The 21351-nt window shown below is 34.8% G+C and overlaps 1 protein-coding gene across 1 annotated transcript in view; it reads left to right on the top strand.

Moving 5' to 3' along the window:
* Positions 1 to 21351, top strand: part of LOC149796781 (zinc finger protein 330 homolog) — a 66342-nt gene that overhangs the window by 27028 nt on the left and 17963 nt on the right. Inside the window, exons 6-7 of the mRNA XM_089961438.1 lie at positions 12798 to 12902; positions 17430 to 17476. Coding sequence (XP_089817564.1) covers positions 12798 to 12902; positions 17430 to 17476 — 152 coding nt within the window. The remainder of the gene's footprint in view (positions 1 to 12797; positions 12903 to 17429; positions 17477 to 21351) is intronic.

Here is a 21351-nt window from a genome sequence, read left to right as displayed (position 1 = left end):
CAGACCCAGATCTGCCATCATATAATGTACCAGCATATCCAGGTGTATGCAGTTTGTTAGGAATAATAAGTAGAACAAACAATATAGATCCTGATCTGCTAGTGTATGATGTGATGGCAGATCACCATGTTGTTTACAGTTGAGCTAGAATTGTAAGCATGTATATATGGTATAAAATGTTTAGTGCAAAAGCCATATAGTTCTGTATATATCTTTGGATAATGCCACTTACCTCTGTATGTGGGAATCATATATCTGTACTTGGTTAGAGCTGTCTGTGCATGCAGGCGATGTCTGTGGATGTCAAATCTCTGCATATCAGTTACCATGTGCTAAAAAGATCAGGGAGAGACTGTGCAACAAATATTAGCTTTACAGCAGTATAAGAATACATAAGTAAACAAAACATGAACCCAGGCGTCTTCTTTTGCTCTGAAATTCTGTTGTCAGTAGCAAAGCATATGGCAACTGTTTACTAGTGGTGTTCACACTAAGGGCTGTTCCAGTAAAACATACATCACCCCCGGGGACGGCACTTCAAAAAACCTTCTGTAGGAGGTTGTGTTTCGAACTATTTTAATTCTGACAGTGGAAGGTTGGTTAGGAAAATCACTTCTGTTGTGGGTTGTGCTAACAAAATGAGAAATCGCTGGTGGGTTTGTCAGAAAGAAAAAAGAAAAAAACCCCCGAATATATATTTAAAATTGCATCTACCCCCCTCCTAGCGGTCTAACGTGAATAAAACATTGGGTCAGAAAATGATGCCAATACACGCGAGTGCACGTACTTTGTACGAATTCGCGTAATTTTAAAGCAGTGATACGCGTTTGGCAAATTACGTCAACGTCATGGATATAAAAAATGTTCTTTGCGCAGTATGCAATTTTTATTAAACTTTTAACTTTAACTTAAAAAGTGCATTTTGCGACGTAATTCGTGCTGCCGCAGCTGTCTCACAACACTTGATGCAACATCCAGATATCAGGATACTTCGGTTCGACATGAATGGCTGTTAAACGAAATTTGATTTGTTCCTTGGCCCTGGAACAGGCATTTTTTTGAGTTTTAGCCTTACTTTCATCGTGTGAGTTTTACAAATGCGTGTTTCCAAAAAGGGCCACACAGGAAACCAAAATGGTTGAATCACAACACGGTTTGTCTTCAGACAACGTTTTTCAGTCGGCAAATACTGGCTGGTGATAGCTATGATGACAATGAATTTCATATATATCGGTCTGTTGGACATTGGAAAAATGTCACTGGAAATACCAGTGTGTGATTTTGAGCCCAGAAGTAATGTTGAGTGCGAGTCCGATGTAGGATGGAGAATATGCCAGTTATATTTATTAAATATACCCATGTCTGAACAAGAATACTATGGGAATGTTGGACTTAAAACCCTAATACAGCATTATGGAAGTGAAACATCTGGCATAAGAGGCAGCAAAACACTGATTCAAGGAAGTGAATCTTTGGCAGGGTTCATGTTAGTGAAAACTGACAGAGGTCTCGGAAACGCTTAAAATCACGCGTATCTGGACGCCAATTTTTTTTATTTAGGCAGGCGGTAAAATTCAAATACTTGCCAGTCCTGCATCAGTCACCTACATAGGTGGCGCTCACCAGATAATATGTACTTTTGAGAGAGTGACGTATGTATAGTGAAGTAGTTCGCATTTAAAACATGCACAGTGGAGAGAATGTTTGCATACCTCTATGCTACATTAATGTAATGTGGATGATATTTCTTTTGGATATTGTACTTTTGGAAATTTTACATGATTTAAGCACACTGCTAACTAAAATGACTGCTCCCTTGTGTTAAAAAATCAGTCTGAATTAGTCTAAAGTACACTATACATAGCAGCTATTAAAATAGGGAAATGAATTTTGCCAGACTAGACAATACCAGCTTCTGAAAGTGCAATGAATGAATTACCAAATATATAAAATGTAAAAAAAGTTATCGGCTCTTTTTTATACAATTGACCTCTCAAGTTCAGGAAGTGAAAATGACCAAGTAGAGCTAGCACTTTTTTGAAAGGTGCACATTTGATGTAAGGCCAAGCTGTATACACTATAACCCATAGTACACCCATCAATCATACACCAAAATAAAGGGAATTAAAGGTTCTTTGCATTATACCTAAGATATACAAGGTCTTTTTTAAATAGCCAGTATAACCAGTGAGGAAAGACGGGGACATTCTTTTTCTTTAAAATCCTAACCCTATGCAAAATGCGAAACTGTATAGCACCACCATAGTGGAAAAATGTGTTGATCAGTTAGCTGTGATGATATTTGCAATGACAGAATTTAGTGGTTGTAAGCCCCCCTCCCTTCCCCCCCCCCCCCCGTTGTCACCATTATAAGAGTACATCAAAAGAACATGCTGCAATAGCTAAGCAGCGAGATCAAAGGCTTTGACTGGCAGCTGGGTGGGAAAATCTACTGATATTTACAGTGCTTGAATTTAGAGGCAGAAATACCCAGAGATGTACATGTGGTCATTTATAACAGTACATCAAATAAACAACTTTAGCTTTCATTCTAGTGTTCATTTCCGAGTGTAACGGAATAAGCAGTGCACATGACCTCGGAATCATGACATGTTGAGACATAGACTTGAATGAGTATTTTGGGGTTCAATGGCAAACTGACGAAGATTGTGAGATTCAGGAGAGGGCTACAGTTGCTAGAACTGATAATTTGAAAGGGACATTAGCCAAGTGTATGAAAGTGCGTGATGCCTAGCTTAGTGCTTTGAATAAGACCTTCCATGGATCGAAAAAATTCAGACTCGCTCTGATGGACAAGCAAGAGCTATGTCAGTGTTATAAATATGTCAGTGTTATAAAGAATGAAGAAATTAAACTCTATGGCAACCAGTAGTTACTATAATTGGCATAGTTTTCTGAGAGGGGACTGCAACTTTTCCTGATGGGACTCATATTTTTACCAAAATGGGAGCCATGGACTCTTAGTTTTAAAATCCTAATGAGACCTCTGGTTCAGAACTTTTCATTCTGGGACAGAGATATCCAAGAGAGAATACCCATGGGGCCATACGTGTGAGATGTTGAAAATTGCACAAGAATAAAGAACAGTAACTTGTTCAAGCTAGTTATGCAAATGCGTTTCAGACAGCAGGCAATGAAAGGAGTTCACAGCTCAGAATAATATTTGTACATCGAGGAGGAGGATCATATGAAATTCAGAAACAATTAACAGATTAATGCTCATAAGGAACATCAGAGAATCCCCATACAACATAATTAAGTGTGTGTAGATCTCAAGTTGGCAGAACCACTGAGTAACAAAAGAATAAAAAGACAAACTTTTGTATCAGATGCATATGTATGACCAAATGATGTACATGCTCTCTATGTGCAAAAATTAAATGACATTAAACATAAGAGACTGACTGATCTGTGTAAACTCAAAGCAAGATGGATAAAATTTGACCTGTTTATGTTCGGTTCTTCCATATATATAGATCATGGTGGTATTTTCTGCAGACCTTTTGGCACTTAGTTCCAAGCCGTCATTTGGTATTTGTATTGCAAAATGGATAACTAAAAGAGTATATTATCTAGTATAATACATTTTTAAGCAGTATCATTAACTGATGATGAAATTGATGAAAAAATACTTGATGTCATTCTGATACATGGATTTTTTACTACACTACTAATCTGTTCATCCTGATTCTTTTCTTTTTTTTTACCAAATCCTTTAGTCTTACTGGTACCGGTGCTTTTAATAAAATTGTAACTTCTATTTTCTTGCAATCTAAATATTTATAATGATGTGTTATTGTCAAAAGGTAAAATGTGCTTAGAGTTGTAAAATCTAAAACTATTAATTAGCAAGGGATTAAAGTAAAAAGTGGACAGAAATTATTGCCATATTACAGTGCTGTTAGAAACAACAGAATAGTTGTACAAGATGTATTTTGCACAAAGTTGTAGAACTAGTGCTTGTATTGTCACCACATATTCTACTTAAATAATTATATCATTATTTCTGTATATTCCTATCAGTATTTTCCCAGTGGTAGTAATTTTCTGATCTGAAGTTCATTTCTTGTGCAATTTTTACACATCAAGACTTCTCACCGTATCATTAAAAAACAATGTAATCTGCACCAAATTTAGTTGTTTGAGAAGAAATTAATTTTTTTAACCCAAAAATCACTGAAGCTACTAGTTCTTGCATTAAAGTCTCACATTAAATAACATTTGAAGTAGCCACGATAGTAGTTTAGGATGCAACTGTACCAATTTCACCTTTGGTATATCCAAATCTTGAATGTGATGGAGGAAAATAGCTCCAAAATAAACACATCAATATTAGAACCTGTTCATTGACTATGAATCAAATATCCGAGTCCAACGGAATTGCTAGAAAATTTTTAATTCTTTTGACAACATCATAATTAGCTGTCAAATATGGAGTAAGCCTATAGTCTTTATGCCATCCCAACCATGACCCCACCACAACCACGTGACCATGCCAATGACCTCACAGTAATAATCGCTATACAACTAGAGATGACATCTCTTCGAGAATTTTGATTTCAGTAGAGCTGTAACAGAGTGGAACAGTAAGAAAGAGTGACAGATATTTAAGTGTTAGGGAGATATTTAACAATGGCTATTCCCACCACCACCACTTCCTCATTGGAGATCACACACACACAAAACTTAGAGTACATCCTGAAATCCTGGCAGCATCCCTGCAGAGGAGATAACTTGACTATTCAATTTTATTGGTCTCTGGTTATCCCATGGTATTTCTGTTACTTGAACATTATCTTACAGTGTGTCCATTCAGCATGGTCAAAAAAGGCTTACAATCATTGAGTTGTTCAAGGACTCCCATTACTACAGATGTGAAAGAACGAGAACCATACTATAAATCAGTGAAGATAAAATAGAGTATATATGTGTTTGACTGTCCCTGATTGGTTGATAATGAAAGTAAGATTTTAGTAAAAAAAATCTTTTGAGAGCTTGTACTACTTGTAACTGAAAAAAGTGAGGGACATTGTTTTATTAACATAATTTCCATCCCTTTACAGACCCAAGTTTGGATGACTCATTGCTGAAATCAGCAGCTGACTCTTTGGTGCAGTATTGAAAGCACACATTTCAAATTTGTATAGATCCAGAAAATGGTGCGGCTGTTATGGTTTTTTTTCTTCACAAAAGCTGTCATCATAGATGTGTCTATACTGATATAAATTTGATCATGAGCACTCAAAATTTTAAGTTACTAAATTTTAATATCGTGGTGTTTGCACAAATTTACAGTGGGAACTGAATTAGTGCAGAGTCCTGAACTCTTGAGTTTTGTGCAGAAATATGGAATCCAAGCAGAATATATCCAGAAATGTAGAGCTTTTTAATCTTGAATTTAGTCTCCCCATTGTGTTTCACACTGATATGCATATTCACAGAACATTTGTATAGTAGTAGGAAAAGTAAGTGAGAAATTTAGATACATATCATAAACAAGACAAACAGTATGTGGGGGGAGAAGATCATAAGAACAGGCTGGAATGGAGAAGTATAATAAAAACAATAATGAGTAGAAGTGTGCCTCCTTTTTTATGTGTGCAACATTATTTTCTTAGCTTCAGTAAGAAATTTCATCAAAAGGAAGACAATAAAGGGTGTACAGTTAACTAAACCAATATGAATGTAGCTACTTAAAAGCTGTATCAAATTGATTTTAACCTTCTGGTCTGTTTCTGTCCATTCTGGTGATATGTCCACTGAATCAGTATGGTTGATAAAAATATTTGGCAAATTTAAAAAATTAAAAATCTTTTGGCAGATTATGATTATACCCTACTTCTGCCTGAGAGATGTGAATAATTTTATTTCTTGGTTTGTTTATTGTAGTTGTTGCTCAATTCAAATGCATCATTAAAAACATTGATGCATTCTCATACTTTTTTTCAAATATTTATTACAGATGCATATCATCACATATTGGTGAATATAGCTTGAATAAGTTATAACAATTCTAGTTGGAACAATGAGCATTGTTAAGAGAAAATTTAAGTGAGCTAAAATGTAAACTTTTCGGCAGTGTGTGATGCAGGATTGCTCAAGACTTTTCCATCTCATATGCTCACCATGAAAAATCCATTTGCACCAACTGATGATGACTTTTAGGTAACTGTCAGAAAGGCATAATTGACGATATTCTAATGTCTACAAAAATTACTTGTACAGCTGTGGCAAAAATGATTGACTAGTACCTTTGCTGCTGTTGCTACAGTTGATTAGTTGGTTGATTCAGTGTGGTTTGATTTTGGGTTTTTTGGTGATTTGTTTACAGTATATTAGGTGGAGGAAGGACCCCGAAAGACCACCAACCTAAATTGGTTGATCTGTGACACAAACTCACTCTGTGAGATGTTTAAGTGATGTAAAAGCAGGCAGCTTAGTACACTTGGGCACATGGAGCCTCTGTTGATTTGACGTTTATCTCCAACAGCTGAAGTCATTTAGACATGAGCTCTCGGGGTTTCATTAGATCAGTATGGCCTTACACCATTTTCAGATGAAGAGAATCTATATATGGCAGCCAGTTTTACTGCTGAAGAAAATCCAATCCTTTTGAGACACCAAACACAACTTATGTAGAACTACTGACCTTCCACAAGTAACTGGCAACATTCTCATTAGCACATTGGAGCCAAGTAATCACATGACAAGCATCTTGTACCACTGCCATGGAAGCCCCTCAGATCTGTATCACAAGACAAGCATCTTATACCACTCTGCCAAGAAAGCCCCTCAGGCCATAGGTATAAGTCTCATATGAAAGACTAGAAGTGGGAGATAGAACCTGTGACAACTGGATTGAAAGTGCATAATGTTACTGCTAGGCCATCAGTGATGATGATGCGTTGACAATGCAGTTAACTGCAATGACATTGATTTTATGAGTGCTCTGGGAAAAATGATTCCTTGCCTTTCATCCATTTTGTTAAATCTATGATATAAAAATGTTTGACTTCATATATTTTGTTATAACTTTACATTAGTCTTGCAACAAGGCGTAAAAATAAAATAAGACATCGGTAACTGAAAAAGATGTTCTTACAAGAAATGATATTTTGTAAAAGTAGACAAATGATGCAACATCACTTCCACAGGCATCATTGGTTTTTTTTCTCTGACAAATCATAAAGGTTTACCAAACATTTATTGGAAAAAATAATAGCAATGAATCATAGAATCTGACCACACATTTAAAGCAATACAAGATTTAACTATTATTCTAATCAAAAGCAGCATGCCTGAGAACAAAGAAAAATAGCAAGACATATTGATCACTTTAGGAAACACAGAGTTTAGTAAGGCTACAAATTCATGATTTCTGTATTAGAATGGAAATATCTATTATAAAATCTGTATTCATGGATGTTAAATTAGTAGGTATTAAGGGACTGCTCAATGACATCTACAGATAATAAGCCACCATGAAAATCTGTGATTTCACAGTATCAGAGACATACTTGGCTGACAGAAAAACAAACAAAAGGACAAAAGACTGATTATAATGAATGAATATAAATAAAAATATGCAGTAGATTATATGATGTATATGAAATCAGTAGATTACCTCCAGCTAGCTGTCATTTAAATCGCTTCTGTCCCCAACCCAATATTAAAATCGCTTCTACCGCCCACTAACCCATAGCCAGAAATTATGTTAAAAAATATACTTCTGTAGGGGGCAGTGATTCTCGATTAAAACACATCTGATGGTGGATCATAATTTTTTTAAATTGCTTCTGTTGTGGGTTGGTTGAATTTGAAAGTGCCTTCCCCCCGGGGGGTATATGTTTTACTGGAACAGCCCTAATACAGTGTGACCACGCTATAACACAGTAGTTGGGAGCCATAAAACCCGACCGCGTTATATACACCGAACCGTGTTATATGCAACCAAGGCAATTAGCTGAAGTAAATGTACCCCCCCCACACACACACACCAAAAAAATTGGGTGAGTGTGGGTGAGCGTAGTAAATGCAGACGGTACAATACGTGCTTTGTCGGCAGTTACCATCTTAAATTGATGCATATTAAATGAGAAATGCACCTGAAGTGAAAACAGAGAAGACATAATATAATAGTTTACTTTATTCAGAGAACCATGAATTGGTACATACACGTGAATCCTGTTTATATATAAATGTCTAATGTATAGCATGAATAGAGTATCAACACCGTGTACTTACCTGTGAACCTCATCATATACATTAAATCCACAATACAAGTGATTCCATCGAAAATATGCACACACACAGCTTTAAAATATTCATTAATTTTGTAACAGGTTATATTGGTCTAAATTCAGTGGAAAAACATAACACAATCACGTAACGAATGACGAAACACATTTACTTTAAAGTATGTTCCAAGTCGGTAAAAGTTAGTTTGCGTTTTAAGCTGCCATTGGTAGCATTCATTAGCATAATCTTTTTCCCTACAAAAAGGAAACTTTCACAGCACAGTTAACATGTATCACTCATGTTGGAAAATGCAAAAATCCATCAGATTCCATCACTTTTATTTAAGTTTGGTACTGACCTCCTTTGAAGAAAAGCTCTTTGCTGTTGTTGAAAGATTATAGTCGGCTTTCTTTGATGAAGGGTGCATGCGCTATTGAAGTCACCGCTAAAGGACAGCTTTGGAGAACCAAACAAATGCCCATTTCTTATTGTGGCGGCAACATCAAATAATTGTGTTGCATGATTGAGACTGGTATTTTTTCCATTTGCTGAGTACGTTTTCATAACAGTCGGTGCTTCAAAAGTAATCTGTTTCCTTTGAAAGTTCAGCAAACCATTTTATCTGGGTACATTTTTAAAAAGGAATTGGCCATCATTTAGACTATTCTAGTTACTGTCCCTCCATGCCTACTGAATAAACCAATAAGTAAGATGTATTTTTTTTTTTTTACATTTGTGGTAGCAGCGTGATGCTGCCTTCCACGCATGCATCTGAAAATTAACAAAGGGTCAACGGACGATAGAGACGCAGGTGTTCTGATGACTGGGATTATTGCAGAAAACGTGAGCTTTCTGAAGGATTTAATTCTGAAAAGAAGAGGAATTTTACTTAACCAACCACATACAAATGTCAGTTTTTGTAAATATATTAATTACTAGCGAACGGCCGAAAATCCGATGAAAGATAGATTACAAGACAGTGCCTCGTCCGGTTGATCTCCGTTACCAGAAATGTCAACAACAAAAAGAGCGGATATTTCAGAACATACAGAACTCATACTAGATGTCAAGATAAGCAGATTATGATATAACAATGCACTGTTTAGATGGTTTGTCAGTATGGACAGAGAATTTGTTTATGTAACAATAGATACATTTCAGTGCATTTTATATCCAGTTTGCGGCTTCCTTTCATGGGACCTCTGAATTTCTGCACTCCAAACCAATGGTTGTATAAAAAAATTAAAACAGCCAATAATGTTGCCAATAAATAAAAAAGCCACATGATATGTTTTGCAGCCAGGAAAAACAATCCAAGTTTGCAACATTAGCGAAGACCTATGCCATCCCAGATTAAAGTTTGTATGCGTTTTTTCTTCTTCTTACTTTTAAGAAGAAAAAATTACTTTTTTGTGTACGAGAAAAATGCATATAAAATTTCAGGAGCCAAGCCACGATCGTCTCGTATTATTCATACACGATCTGGTCTAAAGCGCTCTCCGTTACAGATCACTGCCATCTTGCCTGTCTGCTGGGTTCGAGTCTCGGATTTGGCCAATTTGGGTAAGTGAGAAAGCTTGCCAGTAGCTTCTCGAGGGTCAGTATTTCTTTCCGAGGATTTCCCGGGTTCTTCCTCCACCAATAATACTGGCTGCCATGTATAGCCTATCGTGTGCTGAAAAATGGCGTTAAACCCTACAATAACAAAGATAATCATACGCGATCTTTTCCCCAAAATGATGAGCAACTTTTTACTTTTTTTTTTTCGTACTTTTTAAGATTATTTTTTTTGCACAAGAAAAATACATACATATGAAATTTCAGGAGCCACGCCACAACTGCGTTTATCTGAATTCGTGTTATAACGGAGCACGTTATAGTGGGGTTACACTGTATTGGAAAGATGGTTGACTCAGATCACCATACTTATAAATGGAATAATCTTCAAATTAGATATATATAAGACACAAATCTAAATAAATCACATACACACACACACAGTCACACATGCATAAATCTAAATCACATACCATGTGACACAGCATACATTTAGAACAAGTATAATAAACAAATGTGACACATATAACAAATCAAAATAAGTCACACACCATGTGATACAGCATGCATTCAAACAACTATAATACAGACAAAGACACCTGTAAGACTAAAGTCGTGTACATTTATCAAGTTTACACTCTGTGATATTTTCAGGTTAAAGAATTGATAATATTAAATGATTCAAAAAAACATACAACAACTTGCATGTCAGTGTATAACATGCATATCAGTGTACAACATGCATGCATTACTGATATCTGTATTCTATAGGGTTTTATAATATTTTCTAAAACAAAGACATTTGGGCTAATGACTGTTCTTATGAATAGTAATTCTAACACTATAGATCACACTTCTGATTCTTTCACATTGATTTTATATTTTAGGGAAATAAATATATATTTTGGAAACTTGTTTGCTTGTTGTGTTTTACCTTGTCTTGTTACATAGTTTAAGCCCCTAGGTGCAACACATGTCAATGTACAACATGCATGTCATTGTACAAAAAGTATGTCAATATTCAGCATGCATTTCAATACTTGTATATCAATGTACAACATGCATGTTAATACACAACATGTATATCAGTGCACAACATGCATGTCAATGTGCAAGATGCATATCAATGTACAGAATGCATATCAATGTACAGAATGCATATCAATGTATAACATGCATATCAATGTACAATATGCATATCAATATACAAAATGCATATCAATTTAAAACATGCATATAAATATACAACATGCATGTCAGTGTACAACATGTCAATATACAACATGCTTGTCAATGTACAACATGCATATCAATGTTAAAGATGCATACAAATGTAGAACATGCATGTCAATGTACAACATGCATGTCAATACACAACATGCATGTCAATCTACAACATGCTTATCAATGTACAACATGCATGTCAGTCTACAACATACATATCAATGTACAACATGCATGTCAATCTACAACATGCATGTCAAAGTACAACATGCATGTCAATCTACAACATGCTTGTCAATGTGCAACATGAATGTCAATACACAACATGCATGTCAATGCACAGTATGCATATCAATGTACAACATGCATGTCAATGAAGAAAAGCATATCAATGTACTTATACATGCATATCAATGTATAACATGCATATCAATGCACAACATGCATAGCAATGTACAACATGAATGTCAATACACAACATGCATCATGCATGTCAATCTACAACATGCATGTCAATGTATTTGTACATGTACATAAATGTACAACATGCATATCAATGTACAACATGCATGTCAGTGTACAGCATATACATCTATGTACAACATGCATATCGATGTACAACATGCATGTTAATGTACATAAATTAAAACCAGGACAGTTATATTTTTTGTTCTTTGAAGAATGAATGATATTTTATTTTAATAAAATATTCTGTTCATAACTTTTTGTAATACAAACCACAGCTTTTTAATGCTTTGAAAGATGATTTTATATATAATTTTATGCAATTTTTTTTATGCCTGCAGTATTGATTTATAATTAAGTAATAATTAATTAAATTGAGACATATTTCATTTGGAGACAATTGGTGCAACAGCTGAATGTCATAACCTACTGAAATGCATGGACATATTAGAAATTAAAAAAGGTAAAACTTCATTTACCAGGTGTAGACTTAGAGAAAATTGACTGAGGATATGAATGATATTTAGACAATTCTGACTATCCATCACACATTTGAGCTTATGAGTGATATGTAGACACAATTTTGACTATCCATTACATATTTGAGGTTGTGAGTGATATGTCGACACAATTTTGACTATCCATTACATATTTGAGGTTGTGAGTGATATATAAACACAATTTTGACTATCCATTACATATTTGAGGTTGTGAGTGATATATAAACACAGTTTTGACTATCCATTACACATTTGAGGTTGTGAGTGATATATAAACACAATTTTGACTATCCATTACATATCTGAGGTTGTGAGTGATATATAAACACAGTTTTGACTATCCATTACACATTTGAGGATATGAGTGATATATAGACACAATGTTGAGTATAAACACATTTGAGGTTATGAGTGATATATAGAGACAATATTGACTATCTGTTACACATTTGAGCTTGTGAGTGATATATAAACACAATTTTGACTATCCTTACTCATTTTAGGATATCAGTGTTATGTAGACTAAATTTTGACTATCCATTACGCAATCGGGATGGAAGTATTTGATGGAAAAGTAAAAATTGTATTTTATATGTCAACAAATGTGTTTCCAGTCAATTTTCAGAGTTTTGCCTGTTACAAGAACCAAGGACATGTTATTGCACAACTTGTTATGGTAGAAGTCTGAAGTCAGACATGTACAATTTAACTGCCACACTGTACACGTTGCAGTGCTATGACTAAAAAATTGTTAAATCTATGTTAAAATCCAAATCTCACTTACATTTACAGGTGGAAGAGTGTTCAAGTGTTCCTTCTGTCAGGTGTTCTTGTGTGAAGATGACCAGTTTGAACATCAAGCAAGTTGTCAGCAACTGGAGTCAGAAAATTACAAATGTATGTTCATTTCTGTTGATAAAGTGTGGTATTTTCTTAACACTGTTATTTCACCCCTGTGACAAAATGGTAAATGATTGCACCCACTTTTGGTTGTCATCTTTTGATGCTGAATTATTTTCTTCTTTTAAAATCACTGCTTTCTTTTTACATGTTTTTTTTTTCTTCAAATTTGCAAATTTTTTACAGAGATGCTGCCAGACCACGTAATTTCGGGTCACTTGCAAAAACAAAATCATTGGTCATGCAATTTCTCAAAATCATTGGTCACACAAATTATTTGTGGTTCTTGCAATTTGTACCCAATGAGTACGGGATTTTTTTGTGGTTTATACATAAAAAATAATGCTTTGTCAAATTAAGTCTTGGTCATTCATTTTGCTGGTAATCTCAATCAAGCTATACTAAGGTAGATTTAGTGTTTAAATACAGGCATCTGTATGATTGAGATTTGTGTTTTTTTGCAGAAACTTTCCAGGGCTTCTGATTAAATTGTCTCTTGGTGGGGTATAACAAACTGATCTATTGATCAGCTGTAAGAGAATTGTGTGGAGCATAACAGTACGCTGTGAGATTTATGAATGTCGAAATGTAAGATAACTGATTTTATTACAGTAATAGCATCTGCTATGGTTGATACCATAGAACAAGAGGAAAGCTCTCGTGTTCTGACACAAATTGAAGACGTCACACAAACTGATGACGTGGAAATAGTTGGTACCTCATCCACTGGGGGATGAAAAATGAATTGCATGTAATTAGTATCTTAAATGTTCAGCATAGCCATTCCTTAAAAAATACAAAAATATATATTTTCACCAAATATTATTAATTCCAATATTGTAGATTTGGGGTAAGATTGACCTTTTTTTGAAATGATTAATATTCATGCCTCTTTCCCCATGTCTTACAGTTTGTACAGATAATTAACTTCAGTCTTTCTGCTGCTGTCAGTTATTTGCTTTTCACACACATTACATATGTACCAGAACTTTTTGAGAATAATGCACACAGTTCTGTTTTTAGGGCTGATTCAAGGCTGGTGCTGTTCAGTTTGAACTTGTTCAATTGTTTTTGTTTTTTGTATAATAGGCATGCCCAAAATTTAATGATTTTAAAATTTTCTTCCAGCAAATTCACTTATTTTCATGGATATAAGTGAACAAATGAAATATGTTGGTTTTGAATAACACTTCAATGGATTAATCCTTTCCTACCCAATATTTTGTCTAATGTACTGACTGTAAACTGTAGTCATAAATACGGTATGGTAAATTATTCATTATTTTCCATTGGTTACATGGCACTCAATGACATCAGTTAGTGAAGACAGAGTAATTGGCAATTATACTTGAGTAGCAACTAGCACAAATATAAAATAGTGACTTCTGTTCAAACTACTTATAACTGGCAAGTAATAAAATTAAATTTGATAGGAAAACTAAACATTTTGGGGACATTTTTACCTTCTGCTTCCAGTTTACCTTGTGTATAATAACAAACAGTAATATTAATTTGAACATATACAATTGCTTTCCATTTATTTGTAATACAGAAGCACAGATGGTTAAGGGGCCCCGAGTGGCCGAGCGGTCTAAAGCACTCACTGTTACGGATCACTGCCATCTCACCACTGTCTGCATGAGTTTGAGTCTCAAGCTCGGCTAACATGGGTACGTGAGAAAGCCTGCCAGTAGCTTCTTGTGGGTTGGTGGTTCTTCCCAGGGTTTTCCAGGGTTCTTCCTCCACCAATTATACTGGCCGCCATGTATAGCCTATCGTGTGCTGAAAAATGGCGTTAAACCCTACAACAACAACAACAACAACAACAACATTTCCCTCAGATTTGTGTAGTAAGCCTTCCAACACTGAGAACAAAAAGATTCTCTCCAGTCTGGGTAGGCATCTGGAGGCAGCATCTTGTCCAGACCTTATGTTGCTCCCACATGTTATGATAGTCTGGGAGCTAACACAGATGTTTTCCTGTGGACAACAAATCACAAGGTGTGGTCTGTTTTATCTATGTCCAAACCATTATTCACTGGCTTGGACCCTTGACCCATGAGTCCCCTCCTTCCTGAACTTGGGGTATCACAAGTAGGATCTGGGCTTAGCTCCTGATAGAGGTTTGGGAGCTTTAGGCCATACTCTTTTGTTGATCTCTTTGGCAACATTCTTCAGTCTATTGAAGAATGAATCATTGTTTCCAGGTGAGCTTCAGCATTAGCCAGAGGCTGCAGCCAAGACTTTGTGTCTTGGACTTTCCATAATGATAGATTCATCTGTGGATTTGGTTCATTTAGAGAAACTTTACTTGTACCCACTCCAGTTTCTGTTTTTAGTAGACTGGAGACCGCATGACAACCCTTTATCTGCTTATATCCCTCTGGGATAAAATTTTGTACCACCGTAATCATTGGTGGCTAAATCAGAACCCATTTCCAACTCTAGTCCCAGTTCACATCCCTGAATCCCACTTCTTTTGGTACATGTATGTATATTCTGAAGAGGTACACACTTGGGGTCAGATGGTGTAGTTCTTCATGATTTTATGTCCCTGAAATAAGTGACCCTTCATAATAAGCAAGTTGGAAATGCAGATAGTATTTCTAGCATTACAGGGTTGTGTCAGTCTCATAAGACATCATGGCATTATGGTTGTCTTGAACAACACATCTGTGATATCATTCCTTGATCATCATTAGGGAGGTTATACATGCACCTTCTCTTTACATGGAAATCTGGAACCTCCTCCATGGGGAAGCCTCATCAAGTCCTGGGCAAGAGAAATATACTGACAGTTTGTCCAGATGCGGTTGTGTTTTTCTCATAGAATAGTCTCAGCACCAGTCAGTAGCAGTCACTTTTCCAACTATGGGAGAGACCTTTGGTGGACTTTGCTATGAGAATGAACAACAAGCTCTCCATTATTTACATCTCTAAACTTCAGATCAGATAAGAGGACTTGGGCAGTGAACACTTTCAGTCTAAAGTTGGATCATCTCTGTAGAAATGCTGTTACAGTGTTCCAAATAATTTTGCATTGTTCCTCCAATTCAGGTTTTCCACTGCTCTACTGATCCTGGTAACCCCCTGTGGCCCCAATATTCATGGTTCAATAATCTGCTTGACTTGTTGGTAGACAAGCTCAGGAGGTTATCTTAAACAAGGGACCTTCTGTTGTAGCAGGGGACTCTTAACAACAGCTTATAGATTCTCCATCTTCACATCTGGCTCATCTCAAATGATGGGGATCCAAGTGGCCATATGGTCTAAAGCACTTACCATTCTGGATCACTGCCATCTCACCTCTGTGTATGTTCGAGTCTCAGGCTCAGCTAACGTGGGTATGTGAGAAAGCCTGCCAGTAGCTTTTCGTGGGTAGGTGGTTCTTCCCAGTGTTTTCCAGGGTTCTTCCACCACCAGTTCTACTAGCCAACATGTAGAGCTGATCTTGTGCTGAAAAATGGTGTTAAACCCTACTACAGCAACAACAACATCTCAAATGATAAATCCACTAGGACCAGTTTTTTAGTAATGTTGCCAGTCTTCTGTGTTTAGTTGAGTAAGAAACACATTGATCCTAGCTGTCCTCCATTGAGCACATTTGCAGATTTTCTTTTCATTTTCAAAACAAAGAGACCATTTGATGTCCACTATTAAGGGATTTATAGCAGCCCTTTCTAACGCACTCAGACCCTGATCTTTCTGATCTCATCATGTATTTTGAACATCAGAGACTGGTATCCCACTCACTGATGCCCTAGATGGAATCTTTTTTGTGTTCTTTGGACATTGTCAAAATTTCCTTTTGAACCCTTGAGCGAACTTTCCTTTGAGGTTCTTACACTTGATATTGCTTTCCTGCTCACCAGAGCATTAGTGAGGACAAGGGACGCAACCTGCTACTTGCTTACTATAGTGAACACTCCTACCATAATATTATTTACAGTATCTTTCTATACCAGATTTGATGAGGTCATCAGCATACTTGCTAACTGTTAAATTCAGCAATACAATAGTATTAGGTAATGTGTTACTGCTATTAAGATATTGTTTCTTGGGGGATAAAGCTATTATGCAAAACTGCGTTGCAGATATTATCTTGAAATTACTCTGATGTCCTCTACTCTAGGTCCAAGTCAAAAGTGAAGGTATTACATATGTTGGCTCATTTCAAATTTGACCTTCAAAAAAAATTGGAGGAGGGAATCATTAGCTTGGACTGGGTTTTATGAGTGCCTGAAAGGAAAGCAATGCAATAAATAATAGGACGTAGGTATTATGAAAATAAGTTCATCCCTCGAAAAACTACATGCCAGTTCTACTAATCTGAAATAGCCAGTGAAGGTACTTAAGTTAGAAAAATTATGGTACATTTATGGACTGTAGTGTCACTAATGGCTTAAAAAACAAAAGAAATGACCATTTCTTAGTAAGAAATGTACGTAGATATATATTTCCTTTTAAGTATAACTGTGACACAAGATTATATTTTTTTAGAATATCTGCTTCCATTTCTCCTAGGTATGTCCTGCAACAAACTGGGGCAGTATTCATGTCTGAAATGCAAGGTAGGTACTGAAATGGGAATGCATCTTCATTGTGCTGAACTTGCAACTCAGAAATATTGAAATTTGTTATGTATATAAGTATATGGCTTAACAGCACATCAGCACAATACTAGCTATATGATGCCAATTAAAGGATAACTTATATACATATAAAGATAAAGATTTGCAAAAGATGTAAGCAATTAGGAAGCAAAAAATCATTCCATATGCCAGCATTATCATGGGTAGAAAAATCCACTAAAAACTAAAACTTGATGCCAGGCAACCATTTTACCCCATGTGAAGGCCTGGCTGAGCAGCCATAATATTTAATTAAAAATGATCATGTAAAAGTTTAATGGCATTTTATATATTTTACAGAGATCAATATTTGATCATTAGATTGTCTCTCCTGTCGAAGGTACCTGAATTATCTTTATATTCTATATATACTCTTTATATACTATATATACTCACGTTTTTAAGTACTCACGTTTTTAAGATGAGTCCAACTGTAACTGCACAGACCCAGTTCTACTGTCACATAATGCATTGAAAGATCTGGGTCTGTACAGTTTATTAGGAGTAATCAGTAGAACAAACAGTATAGACCCAGATTTGCAGGTGCATTTTTCTATGGCAGATCATGATCTTTGTTCTTTGCAGTGTGACTCAGTTTATAAATGAGTATATATGGTATATATCTGTAGTTGATTGAATATCAATTAAATGGCCTAATATCAATTAAATGGCTTAATATCAATTAAATGGCCTAATATCAATTAAATGGCTTAATATCAGTTAAATGGCCTAATATCAGTTAAATGGCCTAATATCAATTAAATGGCTTAATATCAATTAAATGGCCTAATATCAATTAAATGGCTTAATATCAATTAAATGGCCTAATATCAATTAAATGACCTAATATCAATTAAATGGCCTAATATCAGTTAAATGGCCTAATATCAGTTAAATGGCCTAATATCAATTAAATGGCCTAATATCAGTTAAATGGCCTAATATCAGTTAAATGACTTAATATCAGTTAAATGGCCTAATATCAATCAAATGGCCTAATATCAGTTAAATGGCCTAATATCAGTTAAATGGCTAAATATCAATTAAATGGCCTAATATCAATTAAATGGCCTAATATCAGTTAAATGGCCTAATATTAGTTAAATGGCCTAATATCAATTAAATGGCCTAGTGCCATTAAATGGCCTAATATCAGTTAAATGGCCTAATATCAGTTAAATGGCCTAAAATATCAGTTAAAATGGCTAAACATTCTTGAAAGCATTAAATGTATTGTATCTGCTCTTCTTCTGAAACACACTACTCTATCATAATAAGTTGGGAGGAGGACATCCACTACCTTGTAAATCCATCCCTCCTAAGTGAAGAAAAAGGATGTTTACCATGTCTTTTGGCTTATTTTAAAAGTGCTCAAAAGACTGCTTACTGCTATGAAAGTCAAATAGGAGTGGTCTTTCATATTTGTCAGTTATTAATTATAATCTTACCCAGTTTACATGCTCTTTCAAAATGTCTTCCAGTTTGTTCTTTCCAATAGTTTGAGTGAACCTTAGAGTTTTCTCATCACTGGGAAGTATACTTCTTTTTTCACTGAAGTTTGGTCAATAATTATTGTAGATGAATATTTTGCATCTCAAATTGTCTAATTTGTCATTCATTAAGCTTACAGGTGCCATCTTAATTCCCTGTTCTGATGTTCAGCAGTATGTACATCAAATTCTTAGTATTCAACTTATTGCATTTTATTGTCCTCATCCCTTTTTTCTTAGTATTCAACTTATTGCATTTTATTGTCCTCATCTCTTTCTCTTAGTATTCAACTTATTGCATTTTATTGTCCTCATCCCTTTTTTTAGTATTCAACTTACTGCATTTTATTGTCCTCATCTCTTTCTCTTAGTATTCAACTTAATGCATTTTATTGTCCTCATCTCTTTCTCTTAGTATTCAACTTATTGCATTTTATTGTCCTCATCCCTTTTTTTTAGTATTCAACTTATTGCATTTTATTGTCCTCATCCCTTTTTTTAGTATTCAACTTACTGCATTTTATTGTCCTCATCTCTTTCTCTTAGTATTCAACTTATTGCATTTTATTGTCCTCATCCCTTTTTTTTAGTATTCAACTTATTGCATTTTATTGTCCTCATCATTTTTTCTTAGTATTCAACTTATTGCATTTTATTGTCCTCATCTCTTTCTCTTAGTATTCAACTTACTGCATTTTATTGTCCTCATCCCTTTTTTTTAGTATTCAACTTATTGCATTTTATTGTCCTCATCTCTTTCTCTTAGTATTCAACTTATTGCATTTTATTGTCCTCATCCCTTTTTTTAGTATTCAACTTACTGCATTTTATTGTCCTCATCCCTTTTTTTAGTATTCAACTTACTGCATTTTATTGTCCTCATCTCTTTCTCTTAGTATTCAACTTATTGCATTTTATTGTCCTCATCCCTTTTTTATAGTATTCAACTTCTTGCATTTTATTGTCCTCATCCCTTTTTTTAGTATTCAACTTACTGGATTTTATTGTCCTCATCTCTTTCTCTTAGTATTCAACTTATTGCATTTTATTGTCCTCATCCCTTTTTTTAGTATTCAACTTACTGCATTTTATTGTCCTCATCTCTTTCTCTTAGTATTCAACTTATTGCATTTTATTGTCCTCATCCCTTTATTTTAGTATTCAACTTATTGCATTTTATTGTCCTCATCTCTTTCTCTTAGTATTCAACTTATTGCATTTTATTGTCCTCATCCCTTTTTTTAGTATTCAACTTACTGCATTTTATTGTCCTCATCTCTTTCTCTTAGTATTCAACTTATTGCATTTTATTGTCCTCATCCCTTTTTTTAGTATTCAACTTAATGCATTTTATTGTCCTCATCTCTTTCTCTTAGTATTCAACTTATTGCATTTTATTGTCCTCATCCCTTTTTTTTAGTATTCAACTTATTGCATTTTATTGTCCTCATCCCTTTTTTTAGTATTCAACTTACTGCATTTTATTGTCGTCATCTCTTTCTCTTAGTATTCAACTTATTGCATTTTATTGTCCTCATCCCTTTTTTTTAGTATTCAACTTATTGCATTTTATTGTCCTCATCCCTTTTTCTTAGTATTCAACTTATTGCATTTTATTGTCCTCATCTCTTTCTCTTAGTATTCAACTTACTGCATTTTATTGTCCTCATCCCTTTTTTTTAGTATTCAACTTATTGCATTTTATTGTCCTCATCTCTTTCTCTTAGTATTCAACTTATTGCATTTTATTGTCCTCATCCCTTTTTTTAGTATTCAACTTACTGCATTTTATTGTCCTCATCTCTTTCTCTTAGTATTCAACTTATTGCATTTTATTGTCCTCATCCCTTTTTTATAGTATTCAACTTCTTGCATTTTATTTCCTCATCTCTTTTTTTAGTATTCAACTTACTGCATTTTATTGTCGTCATCTCTTTCTCTTAGTATTCAACTTATTGCATTTTATTGTCCTCATCCCTTTTCCTTAGTATTCAACTTATTGTATTTTATTGTCCTCATCCCTTTTTTTAGTATTCAACTTATTGCATTTTATTGTCCTCATCTCTTTCTCTTAGTATTCAACTTATTGCATTTTATTGTCCTCATCCTTTTTTCTTAGTATTCAACTTATTACATTTTATTGTCCTCATCTCTTTCTCTTAGTATTCAACTTATTGCATTTTATTGTCCTCATCCCTTTTTTTAGTATTCAACTTACTGCATTTTATTGTCCTCATCTCTTTCTCTTAGTATTCAACTTATTGCATTTTATTGTCCTCATCCCTTTTTTTTAGTATTCAACTTATTGCATTTTATTGTCCTCAT

This window comes from Sinohyriopsis cumingii, chromosome 6, assembly GCF_028554795.1.
Source record: "Sinohyriopsis cumingii isolate HCF-2022 chromosome 6, ASM2855479v2, whole genome shotgun sequence".
In the NCBI taxonomy this organism is placed as follows: domain Eukaryota; kingdom Metazoa; phylum Mollusca; class Bivalvia; order Unionida; family Unionidae; genus Sinohyriopsis; species Sinohyriopsis cumingii.
The sequence above is the reverse complement of the archived record's forward strand: the minus strand, read 5'-3'. Positions and strand labels throughout refer to the sequence as shown.